This window comes from Lepisma saccharinum, chromosome 30, assembly GCF_977018435.1.
Source record: "Lepisma saccharinum chromosome 30, izLepSacc3.1, whole genome shotgun sequence".
Taxonomy (NCBI): domain Eukaryota; kingdom Metazoa; phylum Arthropoda; class Insecta; order Zygentoma; family Lepismatidae; genus Lepisma; species Lepisma saccharinum.
In genome coordinates, this window is record NC_139258.1 from 18,133,794 (window position 1) to 18,160,134 (window position 26,341).

At 39.6% G+C, this 26,341-nt stretch overlaps 2 protein-coding genes across 3 annotated transcripts in view; one reads left to right on the forward strand and one right to left on the reverse strand.

Moving 5' to 3' along the window:
• The window catches only part of LOC145981883 (phospholipid scramblase 1-like), an 87,336-nt gene extending 64,690 nt beyond the window's left edge, over positions 1–22,646 (reverse strand). For both annotated transcript variants that reach the window (XM_083115365.1, XM_083115366.1), the window contains exons 1-3: positions 22,514–22,646; positions 18,364–18,441; positions 5,255–5,380 (exon numbers count right to left, since the gene is read on the reverse strand). In XM_083115365.1, coding sequence (XP_082971491.1) covers positions 5,255–5,380; positions 18,364–18,441; positions 22,514–22,553 — 244 coding nt within the window. In that variant the 5' untranslated portion in view covers positions 22,554–22,646. The remainder of the gene's footprint in view (positions 1–5,254; positions 5,381–18,363; positions 18,442–22,513) is intronic.
• Positions 22,647–24,827: 2,181 nt separating this feature from the next.
• On the forward strand, positions 24,828–25,754 carry LOC145981751 (zinc finger MYM-type protein 1-like). Its single transcript, XM_083115156.1, has one exon. The coding sequence runs from the start codon at positions 24,828–24,830 to the stop codon at positions 25,752–25,754; it is 927 nt and encodes a 308-aa protein (XP_082971282.1).
• The last annotated feature ends 587 nt before the right edge of the window (positions 25,755–26,341 follow it).

Sequence of the window (26,341 nt, forward strand, 5' to 3'; positions counted from 1 at the left end):
TTTTCATGCATTGCGAGTGAAATTTCGATCGATTTGGTTAATTTTACTTTGCTCTTCTGCCACATTTGGCTAATTGCGAAGATGGAGATGAGTGATGATATGATTAAATTAATCAATAGACACAACAAGCACCCATGCTCAGTCCGGAATTCGAACCCGGCACACCTGGCATCGTAGCACGATGTGCTAACCACTCTGCCACGGGGGTAGGCGAAGTGAAATTTCGAGTGTGAAGCTGCCAGTTTGTTTTCCTCTCGAAAAAGTTGAAGTAGGATCGACTGATCGACCAAATGTCCAACACATTGACTTTCTAAATTGGTGTCCGACTACCACACAGGAGACCGGGTTTGACTCCCAGGGCGGTTGATCTCACATATGATGAAGAATAAGTCACATTTCAATTAAGGAAGGAAACGAGGTATGTGGTCAACATTTTATAGCAGTGTGCATGCTCTAGAAATAATACGTTTCAAAATTCTGCATATTTTGTGATTTTTCTTCATTTAGCCTTCACCAGGGTTGTCAAAGGTCCGTCTACCCATAACTTCTATGGGTTTTATTGTGTTCCGTTGCAGGACCGGAACCTTTCTTCTCGCACAATTTAAATTCGGTCCTAGTAGTGTATTGTTCCATTAAAAAAAGGTTCCTGGACCGTATTTAAATTGATCAGGAAAATATTCATGCACCGAATTTAAATTGATCCTGGAAAAAAGGTTCTTGGACAGTGCTTAAATTCGTCCGCAAAACAAGGTTCCTGCACCGTATTTAAATTCATATGGAAAAAAGGTTCCTGGACCGAATTGAGGCCTAGAACCTATTTACACTTGCTGATTTTCTCTCCCGGATGTGAAATGAATGTATTTACAATACCTGGACCATTAACATCCCTGGGATTGTTAAAGATTAGGGAACGCATACATCCTAATTTGTTCTATAGGATTCCGTTATAGGACCGGAACCATTTCTCTCGCACAATCTAAATTCGTACCAAGTTGCGAATTGTTTCATTTCAATACGGAACTTTGACCCTATTTAAACTGATCCGGAAAAAAAAGTTCGTCGACAGTATTTAAATTCTTCAGGAAAAGGTTCCTTGACCGAAATTAAATTCATCTGGAAAAAATGCATGGACCGAATTGAAAACGTTACAGATGAAGATGTTCCTTACGGTCCAGAACCCATTTATGCTTGCTGATTTTCTCTCCTGGATGGGAATTGAATTTATTTAATATTCCTGGACGTTTAACAAACCTGGCCTCCACCCGCAAATGCAGACGCTGTGGCTGCTGCTTAAGCGGGAAAGTTTACTACACATACAAATAAAATTAATCCGAAGTTATATAGCGAATAATAGTTACTTCCATAATAATATCATGAAATATGGAGAACCAAATTACTTATCAAGCATTTTCTGTTATTTGTCTATCCTAGTGGGAGCGAAAATCTTTTGCCCTTGCTGGTGAACTCTGTTCCTGCAAATTCAAGACTGAATTTTCTAATTTTCATTTCTATTTGGGCCTACAACTCCGTGGTGGAGTGGCTAGCAGTTTACGCTACGAAGCAGAATGTCCCATGTTCGAATCCCGGCCTGAGAATGTGTCTTCTTTGTGATGGTCCTTTCATCAAGTTAATCTTCACGATTAGCCAAAAAGTGTCAGAAAAGTGAAGTAAAATGAACCAAGTCAATCAATAATTTCTATTCCGTTATTTTACGCCGCTTTTCTACCTCTTGGGTTATTGAATGATGATGAGATTGAATGATGATCCGAAGGAATAGCGATGCGAGACATGATGCAACCACACCTGTCCAAGGTCCGAACCTTGGACCTCTGGTTTCGTAGTGCGTCATGCTCATGCTTCGGGAGTGGAATCCTTTGAATGAAAAAACTATAAAAGTAGGGTGAAAGAAAACAACATTGTACTGTGCAAAAAAGCCATGTTTAGGTCCTCTAAAGAAAAGTACAGTTATTCAGTAAAATTAATTTTGAAGGACAAAGCCTCCAAAGTGTTTTTCCATTCGGTGACGCGTGGTCATCACATCGAGTCCCATCTAGTTTTGAGAGTGGAATTCGCTTACATATTGATTTCAAGTAGCTTCTCAATTGTCCTCACGATGTTAGGCCATCACAGAAATTTTGGAGTTTCTACCAGGGATCGAACCTTGAAAGACTAGAGCGCAATAATTTGAGCGCACGGGAATTTTGTTGTTTCTATTGCCACCATATATTCAGTTTTGCACGCGCAAAGAAGATTACTTTTAAGAAACTAGATGTGTGCATAAAATTTCATATATATCGTCATCATTCTCCAATGTGTACAGTACGACGCCACAAAAGACTCGTGCATGTTCCATAGAATAGTGGTTAAGGGTGTCGCCTTGCAATAAAGACCGTCGGATTAGATTCTAGTATAAACAATATACATGGGATTCCTATTTTGAACTCATTACACAAACATTTCATTTTCGCACCGTTGTCATACTTGTACGTACATCTGATACCAGCACCCTTTTATACCTAAACCCACGGAAGAGGGTTTTCTCTACTTCTTAATTTTCTTCGAGCAAATTTACAAATCTAAGGAGTAAGGACTAATGACATTGTTCTTGGTGTCTCAAAAATCTAACATAAGAGAAAATACATGGATTTTTAAAGACTGTCCATATGCCATTAAGTTAATAAGTTCAGATTCCCGAATAATGGTCGTGGATTTTGCGAGTCTATATCCGTAAATTTTTGGGGGCTAGAGGAAAAAATAATGTTCTCTTCCAACAAGATTATATATATATATATATATATATATATATATATATATACATACATACTGTACATATACTTATGTAGACCTATATGGTATATTAATAGTTTGTTAGTATTTAATGGTTTGATAGAAAAAAAAATCTTAAGTTTTGGGCCCCCCCGAACTGATCAATCTAGCTACGTCCCTTCAAACTTTGATTATGTAAGTTCAATTTTTGAAACCCCTCATAAAAATTTCCTTTAGAAAATGTCTATAAATTAATGTTGTAATATGGTGGGTTGGTTGAACTTAATGACTTGAAGAAATCACGATCTAGGGGGAAATCGATGTCATGTGCGTGATCAGCATCCAAAATTCTTCCAGAATCACCTATTGGTGTGTAAACAACCGAAATTTATCTTGCTTAAATTTATTATTTTATTGCGTTCTGTAATAGGCATAATGGAATGGCGAATATGATAATTTTTTGATTGTGAAATTGTGAAAAATCCTGACGTCATGGGAAGAAATGGAGTCATTTCCGTGATAAGCATTCAAAATACTTGCAGAATCAGCTATTGATTTGAAAACATCCTATTTTCTTTTTAAAAAATGCAGGGACCATGTTATCCACCCGTGCGATCTAAGGCATTGTGCTGTGCTTTGGGTCCAGTCTCTGGGTTCTCGGCCTGTGTATAGGACTGTTGGAAACCCACAATCGTGAGGAAATTGTGGAGCTACGAGTGAGTGAGTAGCGTAATCCTGTTTCGGAAATCTCCTATAACGGCTGAGGGTTCGACGTGATGACCCCAGGTCACCACAACCGGTTGAAGATCTCCACACCTCCAGGCAAGATTGTGGGAGGGAGACTGGCAGTCGGGAGATAGGGCAAGGCCCTTCAAGGGCTGTCGAGCAACGGGTTATTATTATTATTATTATGTGTTAACTTTCTACGGTGTAGAGGGTGTAAAGACGAATTTAGTGCTATAATAGCCATAAATTATCCCTTTATGGAAAATTTAGGTGACTGTTGCAAAAAAATTGGTGGGGAAAATGTTGATGGTATGTGAATAAATCACTGTTGAAATACAGGATAAATCTACTTCACTTCTAAAACGCCTGTTAATAGCCTTGCACATTGTCCACATAGATTATATTGTCTATGCGTATTGTATGGTCTGCACATTGTCTACACATAGATGTAGACTATAGGGTGAGGCAAAAGTCAGGTTACATAGTGACTGGCCACCACGGTCGCTAGACCTAACTCCCCTGGGTTTTCACTTGTAGGGACACGTAAAGGCCATCGTGCGCGCTAAGAAAACTAAGAGCCTGGCCCACCTTAAAGAAAGGATCACAGGCGCCATCTCCCAAATTACCCCCACTACACTAGCCGTCGTCTTACGCAAATGGGGGCGTCGAATTGAAGCATAATTTCAAGCAGATGGTGCACATATTGAGGTGTAGTGTTAACTGTAACCAGTATAATATCAATCATGTGTATGTTTTATGCACTTGCTTGTTTTCCTTTGTAACCTGACTTTTGCCTCATCCTGTATAGGCCATAACTGTTTACGTGTAGACGTACACTGTAAATATATTCTAAATTACCGTTTGGAAACGTGGAAATGTTTTGGAGCAATTCCATTGTGACGGATGTGACATTCAGACAAATTTATTCATTTTTAAAATTATTTTCTTAGCACCTTCAAGTATGTAACTATCAATTTCCCTTGATGAAAGTTATTTAGTTTCAGAATATTCCTCGCAACTCTCAATTTTCAGCTACAGAAAAATATTTTTTTTTTTTGTAATTTTGACGAGTGTCACACTTATGAGACTTAAGTTAAGGACCTTCCTCAGTCTTTCAGAAAAAAAAACTGTGAAATATATGGGTTTACTGAAACAATTTTATTGTATTTTTACAAAGCAAACTTTACTCGACATTTAGATGCTTTTAGTTTACAAAAAAGTTGTAATATCTTTAGAAACATTTTTTGCCTGTGACGGATGTGACAAGTTTTGTGACGGGTGTGACATAATGCACATTATTATGGAACAATGTAAAGGCTATGAATATTGTCATAAATAGATTCTTCAAACTAAGGTTTGTATCAGAAATGAAGTAGGATACTTCAGAGCTTAAGATATATAAACAATCAATGAGACAACTAGAACAGAATTAGAATTAATTTAGATTTCTTATGGTATAATACTGTATCATAATGAAACTAAATTAAGTGGAGACACCACACATACTTCTAGTATAAAAAGTTATAGGTTTGAAACAATGTTATTTATAAGTCATAAAACTGATATTTGTATCAATAATTCCAAATTCTGCATAGTTTACCCTTTAATTTCTTGCGTAATAAGTGATACTTTGAATTCAAATAAAATTAACCTTGGTTGTCTACTTTCACATGGAATGGCTCAATTTTTGTTTTAATTTTTTTGGTACCCAAAACTTTTTGCAATGATGCATAGTTTCAAGAGGGCGTGTAAGTAAACCTACCTGTTCCCCAGCCAACGAACTGCTCAGACACCAAGACTTTGTTCAGAGGAAGAAGAGCTTCGAGTCCTGGTGGACACCCTATGGTCGATTCTGCATAAGGAGCTGACGTGGACCAGCCTGCAGATACTGAAGATAAGCAAGAAAATATGCTTTTGAGACTACGCGGTTATTCTTTATGAAGAATAGGTAATATATTAAGTAACAAACAGCCTCCCAAAGGGAATCACTTGCCCCTCCTGTACAAAGGGCAAATTACTTATGTTTCTTATTTGTTATTCTTTCCTTCTATCTTATAATTACGAGGGGGGCTGAAACAAATCGTTGTAGCCATTAGAAAGAGCATATATTGTACACCTCTTATCCTGCATATGATCCTTTTGTCATTGTTATTTTTTTCTATTTTTTTTTGTTTCACGTTCAGTAAGAAGAGATGGCGGATGACCTAAGGAAATTTGAGAAGAATGAGCTTCGCAGTGTCATCAAATTTTTCGTGTTGCAAGACAAATCTCCCTATGGATATCCATAAAACTTTGCATGAGACTTTGTTGGAACATACCCCAGTATATACAACAGTAGCCAAATGGGTGAGGCGTTTTAAAACTGGTGAAACTGAAGATGAACCCCGCTCTGGCAGGCCTGCAAGTGCAGTGACCACGGAAAACATTGACAAAGTACACTACATGATCACGGAGGATAGGCGCATATCCACCAAAACCATTGCTGCGTATCTGAGGATATCGCGTGATCTTGTGGGTGTCAAAATATCAGAGTATCCGGACATGCGGAAGCTCAGTGCGAAATGGACCCCAAAATGTCTGAATGCTGACCAGAAGAGAACACGGGTGCAGATGTCACGGGAGATCGTGCGCAAATTTCAACACCCTGATGATTTTTTGCGCTGTCTGGTGACTGAAGATGAAACATGGATTCACCATTATGACCCACAGACTAAACGTAAACAGCAATCCATGGAGTGGCGCCACAGTGGGTCTCCTCGACCGAAAAAGTTCCGAAGTCAAAGGTCAGCGGGGAAGGTTATGGCATCGGTATTTTGGGATAGGGACGGTGTCATGCTCATAAAGTATCCTAAACAGGGTGAAACCATCAATGCTGCTGTTTATTCCAAATATTTGATTGAATTGACGGCGGCTCTGAAGGAAAAACGTCGGGGAAAAGTGAGCCGTGGTGTGCAATTTCTCCAGGACAATGCGCCCCGTACAAGGGGCCATCAAACCACGCAATTGCTGGCGGATCTGGGCTTTACCTGTGTACCCCACCCACCCTATTCCCCTGACCTGGCCCCGTCCGACTATCACCTCTTTCCAGACCTCAAAAAACATCTCAAGGGCACACATTTTCCGTCCGAAGAGGCACTGGTTGAGGAGGTGGAGGGCTGTTTTGCATGGCAGGATAAAACCTTCTATTTGAAAGGGTTACAAATGTTGAAGCATCGTTGTAAAATGTGTATTGAGCTTCGGGGGGAATACGTTGAAAAATTTATTAAAATGGTTGTTCCAGCTGTATTTCTTCTGGGTGATTTCATGAACTTTCCAGCCCCCCCTCGTACATCACTTTCGTCACTTCTTATTTTTTCAGTTTTTAAGAATTTATTTTCGTTTTTTGTCGTGCTTCCTCCTCTAGCCTCTATTATTATTATATTTTTGTCACTCACTCACTGTTGCTCCTTCTTTTTCCTCTTTCTGTCTATCTCACGTTTCTATTTCTATTCCAGGGGTTCGCAATCTTTTTCTTTTCACGGCACCCGTAGTGTTTCAATTTTTTCTGCGGCGTCCAAGTCAGAATGTAGGCCTATCTAACACTTGCAACGCTTTGGGAAGCAATGTTTTATTGTATTCTTTCTCTCTCTCTCTTTCATAAACACACACACACACACACACACACATGAAAAGATTTTCTCTCTGTTTTCATTTCTCTTCTTTGTCTCTATACCGATATAGGACATACGATACAATACAGCGTGTCCCAAAATGATTATCAGGGTTTCAAGTAATTGGTATATTGCAACAAACGAAGGTGAACGTTTATATAATACGATAAGAACGGCTGTGGAAGTTTGCTACCCTATCATTGGTTTCCCATCAGTCACAGCGGCGTAGGTGTATTACAAGATGGCGACGCCCGTGCAGAAATCCTTTTGTGTCATTGAATTTGCAAGGTGTGGTTCTGATAGTTCCGTTCAGCGAGCTTTTCGACGGCAATTTGGAAGTCATCCTTCGTCCGATAACAACATTCGTCGATGGTTTAAACTGGATGTGTCTGCAAAGGGAAGTGTTCTGGGCGTCCAAGTGTGTCGAACGAAGGCGTCAAGAAGCAATGGACTATCGGATGGATGTGTACAGAGGAATTCGAAAGAAACGCCTCCCTTACGGTTATGCAACCCGGTATTTTATATCGTCTAGTTTCGCCTGGTAGAGTAGTTCCCGAGAGGAGCAGTGTTTCCAAACCTATAACCGTAGTGTTTCCAACCCCGTATTGGTTGGTTGGCTGTTGATTTGGTGTTTTAAGTCCACAATGAACAGTATGACTAATCGGGACTGGACCTACAGTTTAAAGTGGGATCCGAACCACTTTGTGCCTCCACCGGGACCCCTTGCTTACAAGGCGTCGACGCTACCACTACGCCATCCAAGCCTGTATTGCTTCGTAGAAGACGAAACCTTCACGTAACTTCTTCATTCGTGATTTACATTTGGTTTACAGACTCACATTACAGGACACTCTTTTCCTGTATTGCATGTTTTCTGGAGCATTTATTTTTCCTTCTGTGGAGAAAATTCTGTTATTATTTTACATCTTATTTTTCGCAGCTTCTCTACCATTTATTGTATAATCGCAACAATGAGGATGAACGATGACTCGATGGAATTGATAAAAGGACAATAAGGGGGGGAACCCCCGAATGTATCCTAACCTCCACCCGCATACATTCGAGGGTATGCGCATGTCCCAGTGCCTCTGTGAAAAAAAACTGGGACGGCAGTTGCTCGTTTTACGGTTCCCCCGTTATTGTTACGCTCCATTACTTTATTTGAAATTTGCATTTTACATAAATCTGGAAATAAAAATTTGACAATTACAATAATATTAAATAACATAATATATAACAAATATAATTGAGTATAATTACATTGGTATTAGTACAGTACAATGTTAATACATCTATACATTTCATTTTTTACATGAACCTTCGCTGGAATATGTTTAAAATACGATATAAGTCTTGTGTGTTTGTATGCATTGTTTAACATATACCGGATTTCGGGATCCGAAATCTATAGTGTTGAGAGCTCACGCGCCCTGCATATTACAATTTTCTTGCTACAAATAGTGCATAGGGAGCCAGAGAGCGACAGTAGATCAGCATGTGGTTTAAGACCATTGATTTGAGTTATATTAATTCAGTTGGATGGGTATGCTTCACCTCAGAGGCTAGGTGTTCCGCTGTCGGTCTCCAGCTCCCATATTTTGAAGATAGTTTGATGCGATTATGCGTGGTCAGTTCCCATTTGGAATTGTAAAATGTGTGTAGTATTGTGTGTGTGGAAGAAAGTTACCTGCTGCCTTGTATATCTGTTTGCTGAAATGAATACACTTCAGCAGAAAGCAACATAGTAGATATGAATTATTGATTGATAAAATAGAGTTAGTACAATACAAAAGGTAAAAGTATTTGAAATATTAATGAATGTAATTTTGAATGAGATTTATGGATTATAATTTATAACTGGATTGTATGATATGTAGTTTAGAGAATAACGCCGGAGTACCGACGTTTGAATGGTAGCTGGTGTGCCAGCTAGGTGTTGTGAGTTTGTTTTGAAGCCATTTCTCTTTCCATTTAATCCTTATGTCTTACTCCTGGTAATCGGACGGGGCGAATTCTTCTCCGCTCTGAGGCCTCCCCTTCGTCCAGTGGAAACCACACAGTGCCTTCGTCTGGAAACATTGGTGGGTGCTTCCTCCTCCTCCTCACCTTCCTCCTCTACAGGAGTAGGAGGCAAAGCACGAGAAGTAAGGGGCCTTCCAGCAGTTCCTCTCCTGGTTTCCATGGCAGATTGGGTCTGTGGTATGTGTATTGGCTGGGGTGGTCGCCTTTGCTGTTTCTCGAATCTTCCCAGCTCCTCCAAAGACACGGCGTCTGCGAGTGCCTTGAATCTTCCTATCTGTTGCTTAGATAGCAGGATTGTTATATCATATGTTGGAAGTTCCCTCCTCATGTTTTTAATGTTCTCACCTGATCCTAGGCAGAAGAAGACCTTGTGCTCTGGGGTATCTTCCGGAGCTTCGCAGGCAATGCATTTTTTAGAAGTTCTGCTGCCTATCCGGTGTAGATGCTCTCCGTAAGGGCCATGGCCTGTCAGGAAGTGCATTAAGCCCTTTGTGGCATGAGCAGATATCAGTTTGTTTTGACGTAGATTTGGGAAGAAGCCGAACGTCCTTCTTCCATTCCGGGCAACGTCCCATTCCCCTTGCCAGGCATCCATGAATCTTTCTCTTATCTCCCGTAGAGTAGGCAAGAAAATTCCAACACATTTAGTAAGGTTTTCCTCGTCTCCCTTCCTAAACCAATATTTGGCCGCCCTCCAGCGGACCTCTAGATCCAGCGGAAGGTATCCCGTAAGGGCAAGCAATGCCTCCGTAGAGACTGTTCCGAAGGCCCCCGTTACTCGCAGAAGAATCCTACGTTGAGAGGACCTGAGCATTCTGATGTTCTTTTTCAGTGTCAACCCCTCCATCCATGTGGATGACGCATATGTGGCTATTGCTTCATAAATTGACTTGGTATATGCTTCCATTATGCTGGAATTTAGATTAACTTGGTATGATGTCAACCTGGTGAGTTTTTGCATTGTGATTTCGGCTTTGGTAGTTATTTTTTGTATGTGTCTATCGAATTTTAATCCCTCACTTATGGTTACCCCAAGATATTCAAAATGTTCTGCTCTTCGAATGGTAGAGCCAGATAGTTTTATCGATGGGTTTCTCCTGGTGCTAATTTTACCCTTTAGGTAAAAGGACAGTCATAAAGGAACCATGGGGAGCTAGATTCATATTTTTATTATTACTAATATCTATCTCTTTTTTTACTTTACTTTTGGCTAGTCGCAACGATGAGGATTAGTGTATGATAAAATTCATGAAGGAACACTCATAAACAATCATACCCAGGCCGGGAGTCGAACCCGGGAATTTCGGCAGCGAGATCAAAAGCCGACGGATTACCACGCTCGGGCACAGCGGCGGCCAATTATTATTAGTGATATTGTCTCAAGTAGTGTATTTTTCCACCATATTCTTTCACACAATCATGAAACGGATGAAAATTAAAATGTTAAAATACCTGCCTACGTTGTTTTTTTTAGCTTGCAATATAAAGCCCTACTGCAAGAAGCTAAATTGTGGAAATACGAAACAGAACCAAGTTAACATATCTTGGCCGTGGAAAGTGTTAATAGAAAATCTAGAAAAGAGCCATTTAACAGTTGCCTGATTGCTTTTCCATTTGTTGTATGGGAAGAATTGTCTGAAATGTGTGTGTAGTGGCAGGCAAAAGAGAATACAAAGATCGAATAGAGAGGCAACACTGTCATTGTTCTGCACTGCACAGACCACGCGTCTCGTCGAGTGGGCGGGGCACTGTGTGTGCGAGCGAGCTGCTGTTGCTTCTGCAAAAAGAACACTCACAAACAACTGAATGACGCTCCGCTTAAAATCTAGTCAATCGAGAAAGGATTTGTTGAGGAAGTGAATTGAAATATAAACGCCAGAATTTGGTCTAAGCCTATAATGGTTACTCGCAATAAGAGCTGATCAATTTTTACATGTGGAATTCCGTAATGAACGAGGCAACAGGCCGCACTCCACACCTTTAGTCTGGTAACACTAATAAATCATCTCATTATATGCGTCCGGTTATGCTGATAGTCATGTTTAATATATTACCTTCAAACATAAACAATATCATGGACTCACTCAGAGGCAGAATTCAATTTTACGCTTTACTTTCCTGAAGATATTGTAGCAATATAATCATTCCGCTCTATTTTCGTATTCTCAATTGAACTCGCACTATTTTCCCCCCTCCCTTCTCCCACCTTAAAAATTTTTGGGTGAGAGGCTACAAACTATACTAAAACTGAATTACAGACAATACTTTACGACTCAAAGTGACGTGACCTAGAACGTAGTGAAAAATCACTGGTGCAAAATTCAACGTAATGATGATAAAATGAAGGTAGGAAAATGGATGTGCTAGAAAGTTTTACATACATACACACAGTTAGCTCCGTGTAGAAGATAGTTCTTTACATTTTTCTCACCTTGGCTTCCTTGAATTCACGAAACTGTAAAGCCATGAACGCGTTAACCCCCTATAATCACGGAATCCCAGGTTCGATTCCTGGTGGAGACACAACTGCCTAGTGGTTCGGATCCCACTTTCAACTGTAGGTCCAACTTCGGGTAGCCTTTTTGAGCATGAAATGGAATTAAAACAAAATTGGAACACGGTAACCCATCACAACACACGCGCAGAGAGCGTTGAACTTAATGACTGACAACTACATCGAACTTTCAGCGAAGCTGGAATAAGGTCTATTTGCCATGACAAATAGTGTGAATTTTCAGTCTCGTGGTGCTTTCTATACGAAGTGCAAGCAAGTTATCTAAAAAAAATTCAAATGTGAGGGTGAGTCGAGCTATGTTTCATTCAATAAGACTTTTCACTTCAAACATATTTTGCTCTATAGCTGTCGATTTCGAATGGGCATCTAAGACTGGTTGCTTAGCGGACCGGATTTGGAAAAAATCACAGACTGTCATTGTTCCAATCACACTACAGACATAGCAAAAATTGATCGCCTGAAGATGAGAGAAGAGGTGATCTCTTGATATGTCTCGAAATATATAGATAGAATATATAGTCAATCAAAAAGAAAAACAATGGATAATGTCCAATTAAGTATAGAAACGCTGTTAGAACCGGTGTTCATTCACAGAGCAGAAGGGTTATTTTGACAAAATTCTGTTTCCCGGCTGGCTGCTTCGGAGAAGAGGGCTTTGTGAAGTTGCCGCTTCTTGCCCAAGCGGTAGACCTAATTCGTTGTTTGGCCACGAGTTCCTTCGTAGGTAAACGCGGCAACAGAGGATCACTGCCATAAAGGTGGTTCCCGCGCCGGCTGAAAGAGCGACGGAAAATCAAAGAACCATTGTCACTAACTTCAGACAGACATCTAATCATTTCCTTATGTTTCGAAGCTGATCCGAAGGGACAACAAATACCAAAAAAACGTCATGAATTAAATGATCGATTGGTCCGTCCTTCTGTTGGTGGATGGCAATCCATATTAACAATAATAATCGTAAGCTTATCATTAAAGAGTCAACAATCAAAGCTAATACGCATCTATTGATCAGAAATTACTAGAGAGTTAAAGTTGTTTTTGTACCTCTTTGTTATTTTAAGTCGCTCTTCTGCCACTTTCGGCTAATGAGGATGAGTGACGATTAGATTAAATTGACACCATGATACCAATACTGAAGCCGTGACTCGAACGCGGAAATTTCGTGGTATCGGAAGTGGACCATTTAACGCGCTTGGCCACCAAAGAGAACCTTCTCTGCGGCCAAGCGCAGTTAGTGATGGACTAACGATCCAGACACCGAATGTTCCGGGTTCGAGTCCCTTCACAATCTAAGACATAACACTTTATCAAAACTTTATTCACCTCTCCTCCACCTCAAATTTAATACTCAATCTTCCCAACCAAATTTCCAAACCAATTTTAGACTTCCTGTTGATATTGCTCCCTCCAAAAAAGCAATCTAAGACGTAATAGTAATACACAAGAGTTGGGATTCCCTGCCCCCAAAATAATTATCAATCCAGCTACCTGAAAATCCCACTAACTTCATTAATCACCCACCATAATTTCCCTATCAATCTAAGGCCTAATATGTAAGAGTTGGATATCGCCCCCCCCCCCCCACCAATATTACTTATTACCCGTAACAATTCCCCTGACAATCTACAAATTACTATTTGTATAACAGCAATGGCTAATTGATAACGTAATTAAACTTGTTCCCTGTTTACTCAGTCAAATTTCCATCACAGTCTGTGCCATAATGCCCCTCCCCCTGGGCACCACTGATTTAGAACTGTGACAACGTGATAGGTGTAATGTAACTAATAGTTAAGTGTTAGGGATGGGTGCATGTGTGCTGCGCATTTGAATTTTATGTGAATCATATCTGTCAATAATGTGAATATTAATATTATAGAATATAATATAATGGTGCAGGTGTGTGAAAAAGTAACCATGAGCACCAAGGTATCAATAAAAAAGAATTGGAAACATAAGTTGCATATGGAGATGTGTGTAATTAGTTTTGTTCTGGGATGTAGCAAAGAACATCGGTTAAACCGTGCGGGGTTTCAATACTGTGTCCACCCGCCGTTGGATTCAAGCACTGCATCTAGTCGACGAGGCAAGGATTCCACGAGCAGATGTTTGGTCTTCTCCTTAAACTCTCCCAAACATCAAACACGTGAAAATGTTTTCGATTGGGAGACTTCGCAGGCCAATCTACTCTTGAAATTCCTGGGTGCTGATTAAACCAGGTGGTGTTCGCTTTCGATGTATGGACGCTGCTGTTGTCTTGATCGAAAGTCACGTGCGAAATCTCATCTTCAAGGTGTCTCTCTCGCACGCTGGGAAGCGTGTGGTTTTCCAGCACTGCGATGTATTCCTGCGAATTCATTCTCGAGGACACTTCCACCAATCCACCTACTCCAGACGAACTGATCCATCCCCACACCGCCACGGATATCCTGCCACTCCTAGCATGGGTAGAAATGTTCTCGGGGCCGTAGCGAGTTTTGTTGCGCCTCCAAACATAAACCTGACCATTTTCGTCAGACGAAAATACTTTTTTGTCGCTCAAAATTACGTTCTGCCAAAATTCTTGAGGAGCTGGTAAATATTGTAAAGAAAACTGATCCGTGCTTCGTGATGGAAATGCGTCATTGCTTCATTCTTTGCCGCTCGACGGTGCCGAACTGTTGCAGCATGGCACTCCAGTTTCAACTCTTGGCGAATCTTCGTTGTAGCCATGAAGGGATTGCCCTCGCTCATCTCAATAATGCCTGCATCTTTTTCCCTGGTTGCCTTCCACGGCCGGCCTTTGTTGGGTCTTCACTTCATTCCTTGGTCACCTTCCTCGAAACACCGAATCCAACGCCTGACGCATGAATCGTCCACACCAAGGGTCGTAGCAATCTGTAGTGCAGCAGATCCGCCGCACAAGAACATGCGGACTATCTTCTCTCTTGTAAATTCCGAAAGTAAGGCATGATGAAATGATATCGTAAAGGAACATTCGGACCGAAGGGACATGCTGCACGTGGCACATGCCTCTTGAAAACACCTTATCATTGGTGCATGTAGAGTTTCACGCCCATTCCGGTGCAGAAAGTTTCATTTTATTGGTTCCGTTGCAAGTGGCATGCTCAAGGCATAGATACGAGTAAAACTGCTGCAGGATCTCGAACGAAGCACCCACCGGGGCTCGAATTAAAGCCAAAGCGTGGTGGCAAAAGGCAACCGTGAAGTTACTGCATCTGAGATTTACGTCAAGCAGGGCCTGCGTGGTGTGTGCAAAGAAACTCACGCTTGCTTTAGGAAATAAGGAGTATATACCGTAAAATATACATTATTATTGACTCATGCATTCCCTGAAAAAAATGCATTGTTTTCTCGCACATTTCTGCCCGCAATGAATATAAATGTATAATCTATTAAATTAAGCCGGTGCATGCAGATTTAAAAATATTGATAAGATAATTCAATTGAATTGAATTGAATTGTTGTTTTTTTAAGTCCACTTTATGCACAGAAAGACTAATTGGGACTGGACCTACAGTTTATAGTGGGTTCCGAACCACTATGTTCCTCCACCGGGTATCGAACCCGGGACCCCTTGATTAAAGGTGACGACTCTACGATTGCGCCATAGGGGAGGCCCTAGTCCTCTTACGGAGATAATTCGTTCGGAGCAATAGAAATGCCCTATCAAAACAATTGGGGAATATTATTTTCAATGTGGATATTCTTCGGAAAATATGTTTCTAACAACAGTTTACCTAAATAGTGGGGACTTGGGGTGAGAGAGAGGGACGGAGTTGGAAGAGAGAGAGAGAGAGGAAAAGCACACAATTTTCTGTTCAGTGCGAACCTTTGGGATTGCTTTTTTCTAGCGCACCAAAAACACAATACGTATAACCCAAATACAACCCAAACCTTCAATGGCAAAATTGTGAGTCAATCACTCAACTGGAATAAAAAGTACGGATTTAAATCTAGGCCAGAAGATAGTTATTGCGCTACCATGTGCCAAAGAAATCCACTTTGCCCGCGAGAATTGTCATGCCTGAGTGATATGTAGTTTACGTTAGTTGTGAGAGTTGCTTCAATTCCATTGCCTGCCAAGAATAATGATAGCGCTGAAAGCATAAAATACAGAAATGTGCATGTTTGGCGAGCTATGAGAAAAGCAGATCCTTGTGTTTTCTTTTCAAAATTTACTAATTTTATGTCAATTTTTACATATAGCCAATGGCGACAGAGGATGAATGATGCTTCATGGAAATTGATGAAGATTGAAGAAACAACGAAAAAGAAAAACTCATTATCAGAGGCTAGGACCCAAGAACCCTGGCTACGCAGCATGTTATGATATTTAAATATATCACGGATTGCTGCTAAATCCATTCCTAGATATTTGTAATGAATGAACCCCCGCCCCCGCTACGAGAAAAAGAAAGACTATAGGATGTGAAACATTCACAATGTAATTGCATTGCTTTACATCGCTCTTGGCTGTATTCCAAATGTAGTAAGAGATCAGCGATAAGTTAGATTTTTTTTGTGGCAAGGTATAAGTGTATTTGAGCGCAAGGGCTACCTATTGCATCATTTATAAAGAGTTAACTTCGTCGTTACACTAGCACCAGGCACAAATGCATCAATTTCTATTTCGGTTATTTTACATCACTCTTCTGCCTCTTGAGTTAATCGCGATAATACGGATGAATTATCAATTTATAAAATTGTGGCGGGACAAACTCAGTGATACATTCATGCCTGACCAGAGTTCGAATCTGGAACATATGACCTCGCTTCGCTAGAAAGGCTGGCAGAAATGTATCGGAAAAGTGTAGGAGCACCAAGAACCGGTTTCACCCAGCACAGACAATGAAATCATTTACAGCGACTCGCTGTGGCAGTGTTGCTCGTCACCCCCTCCCCCTCACTCGCAGATAGAATAGCCTTCTCAGCACGCACCTGCTGATGGAAGAGTGGAACCACAAGCAAAACAACCTGCGCAGACCCACGACTCCTGTGCACCGTACTCCCGCGAGGAGGGGCGGGGGAGAGTGGACCATGCTTCCTTATGGCCCGAACTGAAGGGAAGAAGGGAGATCTGCGCGGGTACTTTTCGTCTCAAGGATTTTTTTCGTTTTGGTCGATCTATACTTTTCGTTTCAGGCATATTCCGACTGGAAGGTTTCTGGCACCCCTCCGCCCCCTCCCCTTCCCAGCATGGTTAATAAATGAGACCCTTGCACTTTCAAAACCCTTATCGCAAGAAAAAGCTGGCATCAATTTTACACCACCATACAATAAGATTTACACGGGAAACATTTCCCAACATATTTTCTTGATTCGGACTAAGGGCAAATTAAAAATAGTCAAAGAATTAAATTACTGAAAATATGGAAAAGCGCGATACCAAAATCTGTAATGAGTGCGAAGGGAAAATCGAGAAAAGGAAAAAAAATTAAGTATAAAAGTATTCGAATAACCAGATTAAGAGAGAAAGTTATCACTGCTCGAACAATGCAAATGAAAAAAAAACGGGAATACGAATTGAAATATACGACAATCGGAAGTAGGCTGAAGGAAGCAAATTGTAATAAACGTGGAAAGAAAACATAATGAAAGGAGCGCTGGTTCGATTCGCGACGGAAGCTCATATTTGTTGTTCGAATCCCACTCTACACTGTATGTCCAGATGCATTTACACTTAAAACAAACTTCGTGGAACTTTTTCCAAATCAGATGTCGCCAAAAATTTAAAAACAAAAAGAATAACTCTGAAGGAAAAATGCCGAAAGCGTTATTGCAAAATGAAAAAAAAAAATCTTCACATATTCGTTCGGAAGTGGTAAAAGAATAATAAAAAACTCAATAACACTTGTTATTATTACCAGAGACATTCTCAAAATAAACTTCTTGTCCGTTAAAATCAAATCAAGAGGAAAGCAAGATCTCCACCCGGTCGCGTGAATCTGTGGCTAGATTCAAGAGTTGGAAACACTACGCTTCTCGCGAGCTGATATTCCTGGCGAAACTAGATGATATAAAATTCCGGGTTGCATAACCGTAAGGGGGGGCGTTTCATTCGATTTTGAGTGTACCGTGTCGCGAAAGGTGCTCACATTGAACATTTATAAGGTACACTATGTACACTTGTTGAGTTGTTGTTTACTCTCATATAAGCTTTGTCGTTGTACCCCATATATAAGGGACTATGAAACCCCGATAATCATTTTGGGACACTCTGTAGATTGTATCTGTTGGCGGATTCAGTTACAGCAACGTACAATAACCGAAATAGAAAAAGGGAGAGAAAGAGATAGAGTTCATTAAATTTTCTTTCATAACCAAGAACGTATCAATAACATGGAATGCTATTTTCGAATTCACCGCCCTAAAGTCTAACTTTAAAATGACTACGTTCATTGCATTGTACAGCAACGTAATATGTGACATTTTCGGGAGAGGCCCCAGCCCGATAAGATCATACCTAGCTACGCCATTGATCGTAACTATCACGACTAACCCGAAGAGGATCGGAAAGCTACGTATAATGACAAAATATTTACAATATTATACATTTAGGGCCACCGTAAGATGATAAGCATTGAGATTTTGGTACCAAATTTCTTGGAAAATATATGTATACAAAAATGTCTAAATGTTCTAAATGTATTTGTAGTTACAGAAAAAACTAATATTTCCTACCTGTAGGTCCGGCCACGAGTCCTGGTTGAGCAACAATAGGCTGTTGTCCATGATGTACTTTGGGGATACCCTGGATCTCTGAAATAGGGGAAAAGAATTCATTTTAGTATTATATAGAGGGTGCATATCACAGTGTTGCCACTGACATTAGTTTAATACATCAGACAGAATACTAAAAGGTAAAGGAGATACTACTAGGGCAGGGAGAGTAACATAAAAACCTTATTTCTTTCTTATCAAGTAGATTTCTGTATGTAGGGTTGCACAAGTGCAATTTAGCACAGACCTATTGCTGATGTACATATATTTTCATCTTTGAGTTAGTGCCTGTATGTCTTTGGGGTCCACGTGCAGTCACTGGATAGCCTTTCCACCCATCTGCCTGCGAACTGATGTCATTCTCGAACTTTCTCTTCCATTAGTAAACTTGCTGGTGTGGTAAGCATGCACAGAGATATTGAATTTTCATTTGCCGAGATATTTCTGTAAGTTTTAGGCTGACAGAGGGCAAGAAACCACTCCTCTTCACTTGTGCAAGTGTGTATAGGAGGCGCCATCTTTAAAATAACAAAAATGGCGTTTTCAAGCTCACTTGATTAGTGTTGCAGCCTTGAGGTTGTTTTGTAAATAACAGTTGATACCTCATGTATATTTGAGCTGTATACAGTCTGCCCTACAATTTTTATTGGACTATTAAGGTTTCCGTTTGACACTTGTAATATGTATTGAAACAATATCAACGCCAGATCGGCTTTACGGGCCCTACCCACCCCCCTCTTCAAAAATTATGAAATAACACACTTATTTCTTATCATATTTCATGTTTTCTACATCAGGGGAAGAGTAAGTGTTCCCCTGAGACGTCCACCATCCTGAAGGCAACTCTTACTTTGATAGGTTATGTCCTCTGTACGCAGCATAAATCTCGTTTCCGCCAGAGAAAAATGTCAGTGGCAACCTTGAGCCTATGCTGCTTGGTTGTATACACACATGATCAAATTGTTTTGGGAAGACTCATAACATCTAAAGGAGGCTTCGACGAGCGAAACTTTGTTAAAAAAAATTGTTTGTTTTGATGTCCTCTACAAGATGTGAAAGTTTATCGGCATCATTTTCGACCTAAAATACCTTCTCTATAATCGAGCAAGTTTATGAAAATATAAACAACTATTCTATCTTCATGAAAATTCATATGTTCCACGTGTATTGACTAATCTCAGTTCATTTAGATAACTCTGGCTCTGGCTAAGCTTTATATTGCATATAGATCACATTTCAGACATAGTTTATAATTCCCTGCATATAAATCGGTGTTGGTGGCCTTTAAACCTTGCTTATGAGCAAATGAAAGTTCTCAGTGGGAAACACTTAGCCTACAGGACATTGTTATAGTCTCGTGAACGCATGCGGTGCATGCTGCGCATGCGTCAATTGTGGGAAAAAGAACAGCTTGCATCAATTGTGGGGAAAAAATTATTACTTTATTTCACTTCAGATCCAAGAAATGTAATATAAGCTTAGTTCAGCGCTCTCGTGTAAAATAAATACTTCTCCTATATGTAGAAATTAGATTGTAGAAATGCTCATGAATGTCGTCGCAGAGCAAGATGTCCTTTTTCTCACAATTGACGCATGCGCAGCATGCACCGCATGCGTTCACGAGACGCTTCTGGTTATATATGAACATTTACAAGTAATTTTACATTGTCTACATTATTTATGCCTTAGTTTAGCATTAGTACCTTGCCTTCATTCAACATGCAGCCTATCAGTAAGCGATTACTAAATATCTTAAGCTTAGATAGTGAAACCGTTCACAAACAAATAACGATCTCATATCAGTGACAAGAATGATCTACAGTCATTTCATTATGAAATAAACGTAAGAAAACATGTGACCAATTATAGAAGGCAATAACCAGAATAAGATATAATACAGAATTAAAAGAAAATATTAAAAGTTATTTATAGATACATAAAATAATGACGACGATCAGGTCTTTTTGTACACAAAAGGTTCAAGTTTTTTTTTAATTTATAAGACTACTTTTTAATATAATTAACTTATTTGTAAAAATACAAAGCATGAAATCGTCCCAAAAACATATCCTACTACTGACTAATTAACAAAAAAATGTGTTCAAGGTTGGCATTTAAAATATTTTATAACTGTCCTGCCAGTTTCAGCTCACTGAGAGAAAAATATTCAAAAGTTATGAGAATTTCAACACAAGGGAAGAGATGGTTTTGTGGGACACAGGGCTCTCGAAAGAAAGGGGTAAGTATTGACTTGTACAGCGGGATGTATAAGTATTAGCAAGAAAATTGTCCGTCACTCTATTCTTTCTCTTTATTTTAGCCAATGAGAGCTTAAAAAATTGAAAAACAAACTCAAAACAAGCAGCTGAAAACTTCGACACCAGAGGTTGCTTAAAATCACGTAGGATGCAAAGGAAAAATTAACAAAAATAGTCATGGACAAATTGCCGAGCAATACTTGTGCATCCCACTGTACACTGCTCATGAGTAGAGAAGAACCACTGCTGGGCCTGATTACAAACAGGCTCCCCAAGCTGTCAAAAAAATTAAATCTTGTGATGTTGCACACGAGGGAACAAATAATGGACCCACACATTTCTGCAGTGGGATTTTATGAAAGCATGTTTTCTGATGATGACGTGGACATTGGTTAAGCTAGAAAATTTTAGATCAAAATAAGTGGCACTCAGAAGCTGTGAATAATATTCTTTTCGGAGAAGAATAAATTATTAAACTTACGTCTCTGAATTCTCGACCTGTGTATAGGACCGGTGGCAACCCACCATCGTGAGGAAATTGGGGAGCTACGAGTGAGTATCGTAACCCGGTCACGGATATCTCATATAACGGCTGGGGGTTCGACTTGCTGACCCCACGTCACTCCATTACTGGTTGAAGATCTTCACACTTAGGATTGTGGGAGGGAGACTGGCAGTTGGGATATAGGCCAAGGCCCTTACGGGCTGTAGAGCCACTGGTTATTATTTATTACTTTCGACATATCTCCAGTTTCTTCTCAGCAACCACGACTTCACATACTTTGAAGAATCAAATTATAATCCAAATGACCAACATTTTTTAAACACAGCAACTCTCTCTAGTGTCACAATCAAGACTGTGAAATACCTCTTCCATATTCACTTGATGAGAGAAGTAATATATGGTTGGCATTTTTCGTGAATTTCAAATTATGATTAATTTGTATTTGTACTTTCCTTACTTTGAGTTGTTTTTCTGCCATTTTAGCTAATCACGACAAAATTTAAATTATATAAAACCGAGTGCACTCTTATTCAAGTAAGCATTTGTGATAATGTGAAGACACGATATTACTTTGAATGTTTTATTTTCTTAATTGAAATTCAAGAACATTTTGATAAAGTCTTGTAAATCACATAAATGCATATTTAAGGGACTTAGTGCACATTTCAACTTTACGTGTAAATTGGGGATAAATTAGAAACATAAGCATTAAAGTTAAGATATACCTTCTTGTGATATTTCTGTTCTTATAGAAAGTGTTTATTTTTGAAAGGCTGTACACCACTATATTTTCGATCAGGAACACTGAAATATCCATAAATAAAATGAATATATATATATATATATATATATATATATATATATATATATATATATATTCCACTCCTTTGCTTGGCATGAAATCTATTATTATTGTTATTATTCCTGAACTAATAGCGAATTTCTGATATAAATTTGAAGCTCCAACGTATATTTAAATCAATATGACATCTCTACCCATACTAGTGGATTGCATAATAGTATAAATCACAGTTGTCTTAATGATTATTTTGTGAATTACTTAATATTTTTGCGATTTCCATTCTGTTTATATACAATTTAAGACACGCTTTCATAAGTTTAGTGCATAATTTAGTGTTCATTCATTATCATTAACATTGTTTTAGTGTTTTTTCTTCGGTTTCTGGAGAAAGTATGCTGCTTGAATCTGGCAACACTGCAGCTTGCAACAAGGTGAATAGAATTGATATTCTGCCAAGCAAGAACAAAGACTGACTGTTGAAAGACATGAATATATGTGCGTGTAAAATACTAAGTAGAACATTTCACAAAATAAAAAAATATTTACCTTCATAAGGTGGAGGTGCACTGGAACTTGGGTAGGACATCGCAAATATCTAGTGAATGGAGTGACTAGATGTGTATAATCTGAAGAGATAAGATAATTCTCGAAATCTGACGTGAATCAGATAATACGTCACAGTATATTTTCGGAACATGTCTTACTGTTTCTTGCGCTGATTCGTTGCGAATCATACAAATCTGAACCAGTAGCTTAGCGGCGGCCCCCACAATTCCACAATTCGGGGAGGGGGAGGGGGCGAGGTGAAAGTGCCTCGCAATGCTCTCTATATGTGCTTCTGAAATTTTGAATACACAAAATTCAACACCTATAGTGTCGCTTAAGAAAGAGATGCAGCAGCATAGTAAACAATCAAACGTGGAAATTTGTGAACTTTTACAATTAATATTCATTTTACATGTGGTATTTAAAATGTAAATTCCAACCAAATATTTTCAAGAAGGGTAAAGTAATGTTTCAAGGAGGGCCAAAGCCTTTTTCATATATCCAAATAAGAACTAATTGGAAGATAGTTGTAGTTGTAGTTTTAGTTGTACTGTGACAAAGTAGTTGTTATTTCTTTTAAATCCTGAAAGAGGCCCAAAAACTCAGGCGGAGGTGGGACCCAAGGGGCAATTGCCCTTTTGCCCTAAACGCCAGTACGCCCCTTATAATAAGGTGGGTATTCTCCATCCTTCTTCTGTTGCAAAGGGTACAGGGAAATTAGAATATTTTGTGAAATTAGTTTTCTTTTATTTTGAAGTTTCGACATTTCTTTGGAAATAGTATTTTAGTATTATCAGTGTTTTGATGATGTATTTTTTTTCTTTAAAGGTCTTGTTTCCTGAAAAATATCTGAAGAAATATTTAAACTATATGTCATCGTTAAATTATGATTAATAATATCGAGGTCACTCATATTGAAATTTAGTCCGTGTTTCGTTGAATGACGCATAATTAGTGAATCTAGTCCCATCGCCGCTATATTACTTCCTGGTAGATTCCAATGTACCTTATTATGTTGGGCAGGTCAATACCGACAGTCTAGATATCAAGTTCAGTGGCGAAGCGTGGTGTCGTTGCAAGGGTAGGCACAGGCGTGTGAGTTCGTATTGTTATGTGTGCGATTTTTTTTAAATATAAAAAAATGTCAGTGGCGATGCTACATAAAGGGCAACTAGGGCACTGCCCCACAACAATTTCAACATAAAAAGTTCATCTGAAGAGACGATCGGTATATATGCGTAAATATTTTTTTGTTTTTTTCCCTCAACCCCTACGTTGCTGCAACCAGTCTTACAGGGTATGCACCCTGTGCGAGGTTAATATATTTCTCCGTCCTGTTGGAGAGAGTCCAATCTCGGCTCTGCCCCGGAGACGTGACGTCACTGACTGATCCAAACATTTACAGCATAGGCAAGGGACCCAAGGGACGGTCCCCTCACAATGGAAAAGCGCAAAATTCGTAGCCGTCTTTGGGCAGTGGACGAGGTGCCCTGCCCATTCATGTTTGCCTCGTTCACCGTTCAGTGTTTCCAACGCTTGGCAGGCAGTTCATTCGTTCTTCCAGCATGCAGCAATAAGATAGAAAAAAATTCCTCGAATGCTTTTCTTCGCGCTTGTTCCGGCGACCTGAAAAGTTGACAACACTTTTTATTGCTCAAACTAGTCCCTCGTATTTTCAAAAAGATCCTCCTTTCTTCCCATTGTAATACGAATTTGGATTTGAGTTAGTGTGTGAGTTTGCGTTGCGTTCCGTCTGTGCGTATTGGTCGCTTATGAAATAATTCGTTTTTCGCGAGTTTATAGTTACTGTACGCGTTTATTTATTTGTGTGATTGTGTCTGTGTTCCAGCAACTTGACATGCAGAATATCGTCGTAAGTATAAACGAAATTTTGGGGGGTACATGGCCAATGTAAAGTGTTGTTACTGAACTTAACGCTGCATCATCTTCCAAGTTAGTCCTTGATATTATTGAATACTTGGTGAATATAGAATATTTCTTTTCATTATTTTGGAAGACATTTTGCGACGCTAAAATGACATTCAATCATGTAGAAACTTTAATATCTACGCCTTTCAATTCATTGACAATGGAAGAGAAACTCCAGATAAAGCTACTAGGACCACATCGACCAAGTATTTCAATTCAGCATTCAACAACATGTAAGGGAAAGCAAGTAAATCGGAATTTTAACATGGACTGGTATCAACGAAAAGTGTGGCTTTGTGGTTGCGATAAACGCATCGCTTTATTTTGCTTTCCTTGTATTTTGTTTGGGGGCGACTTTGCTTGGACACGTACGGGTATAAAGGACATGAAACATTTGTCAGAAAAGATAAAAAGCCACGAATCTTCCAAATTGCACATTAATGCATGTACGGATCTTGCATTACTGGGTCGTGTAAGTATTGCTAAACAACTGGACTCCTCATATCGAATAGCAGTGAAAAGACACAATGATATGGTTGACAAGAACAGGAAAATTCTATCAACTATTATAGACTGCATTAAATTTTGCGGTGTATTTGAATGTGCATTGAGAGGTCATGATGAATCTGCAGATTCACTTAACAGAGGAATATTTCTTGGCCTTGTAAATTTTGCGGCAGAACTTGATTCATCATTGAAAGAACATCTTGAGTCTGCTAGTGTATTTAAGGGAACCTCAAGCACGGTTCAAAATGAAATTGTGGACTGCATTTTGGAAGTATGCAGAGAAGAAATAAGCATTCAGATAGAAAATGCTCATTTTGTTGCAATTCAGGCTGACGAAACTACAGATTCTTCTTCACAGCTACAACTTGTTCTCATTTTCCGCTATGAGAGATCTGGAAAAGTTTACGAACGATTCTGGGGATTTTTTAATCCTGCTCGTGCCAGAGCAAACGATATTGCAGATATATTGTTATCCGAAATAGGTCAGTTCTTAAAAGATACGCCATATAAATTAATTGCTCAGTGCTTCGATGGGGCAGCTGTAATGAGCGGGCAACATGCAGGTGTTCAAACACTTATTAGGAAGCATTATGAATGTGCATATTTTATTCATTGCTATGCCCATCAATTAAATCTCACCATGCAACAGGCTACTCTGCATATAAGTGGGGTCAGGACATTTTTCATGCATCGTGCTGGCTTTGCATCATTCTTTTCGAGGTCACCCCAGAGAATTGCTGCTTTAGAATCAGTTGCATCAAAACGGTTGCCCAGGGCAAATTCCTACGCGGTGGAATTTCAATAGCAGACTGGTGAACACAATATTTGAATACAGGACGGAAATTATTGAATGTCTTGTGTTTGCGTTCCGGACCGTACAGGACCAAAACTGAATGTAGAATCTGTCCGGCTGTGAAGGACCAGAAATGAATGATGATCCAAACCGGTAGGATCTAAATGTAAGTGAAATTGTAGGTACCACTTACATCTCTCTGGTATGGATTGTGTCGCTACAGGGCAAAGTTCACCGCGATCCTCTTGGGAGTTGTAAAGAAAACACAGGCACACACACTGATAACTATAACTATGTATTATAAGGTATATGCACATAACACTTGATTACACTTCCCATGCACTCCTGTCTAGGGAAAACTGTTTACACGAAGTTGCAGCTGGTGTTACAACAACGCGCCACTAATGAAACGTAGCCACGTTGGGCTTACGGTATCCATAATTGTCCGCGACGGTTTCTGGCTGTGTCCCGAGTGGCCTCTCTACGCACACTGGCTGGAAGTAACTACCGCGCTAAAATGGCGGCAACTAGACACCGCGCTAAGATTGAATTAGCCAATGGGAGTGCAGGTTACTTAAGGCATTTGAAATACACAAATA

Excerpts from the sequence above, each read along its gene's own strand:
- LOC145981751 (XM_083115156.1), top strand. The coding sequence starts at position 24,828 with ATGAAACATTTGTCAGAAAAGATAAAAAGCCACGAATCTTCCAAATTG.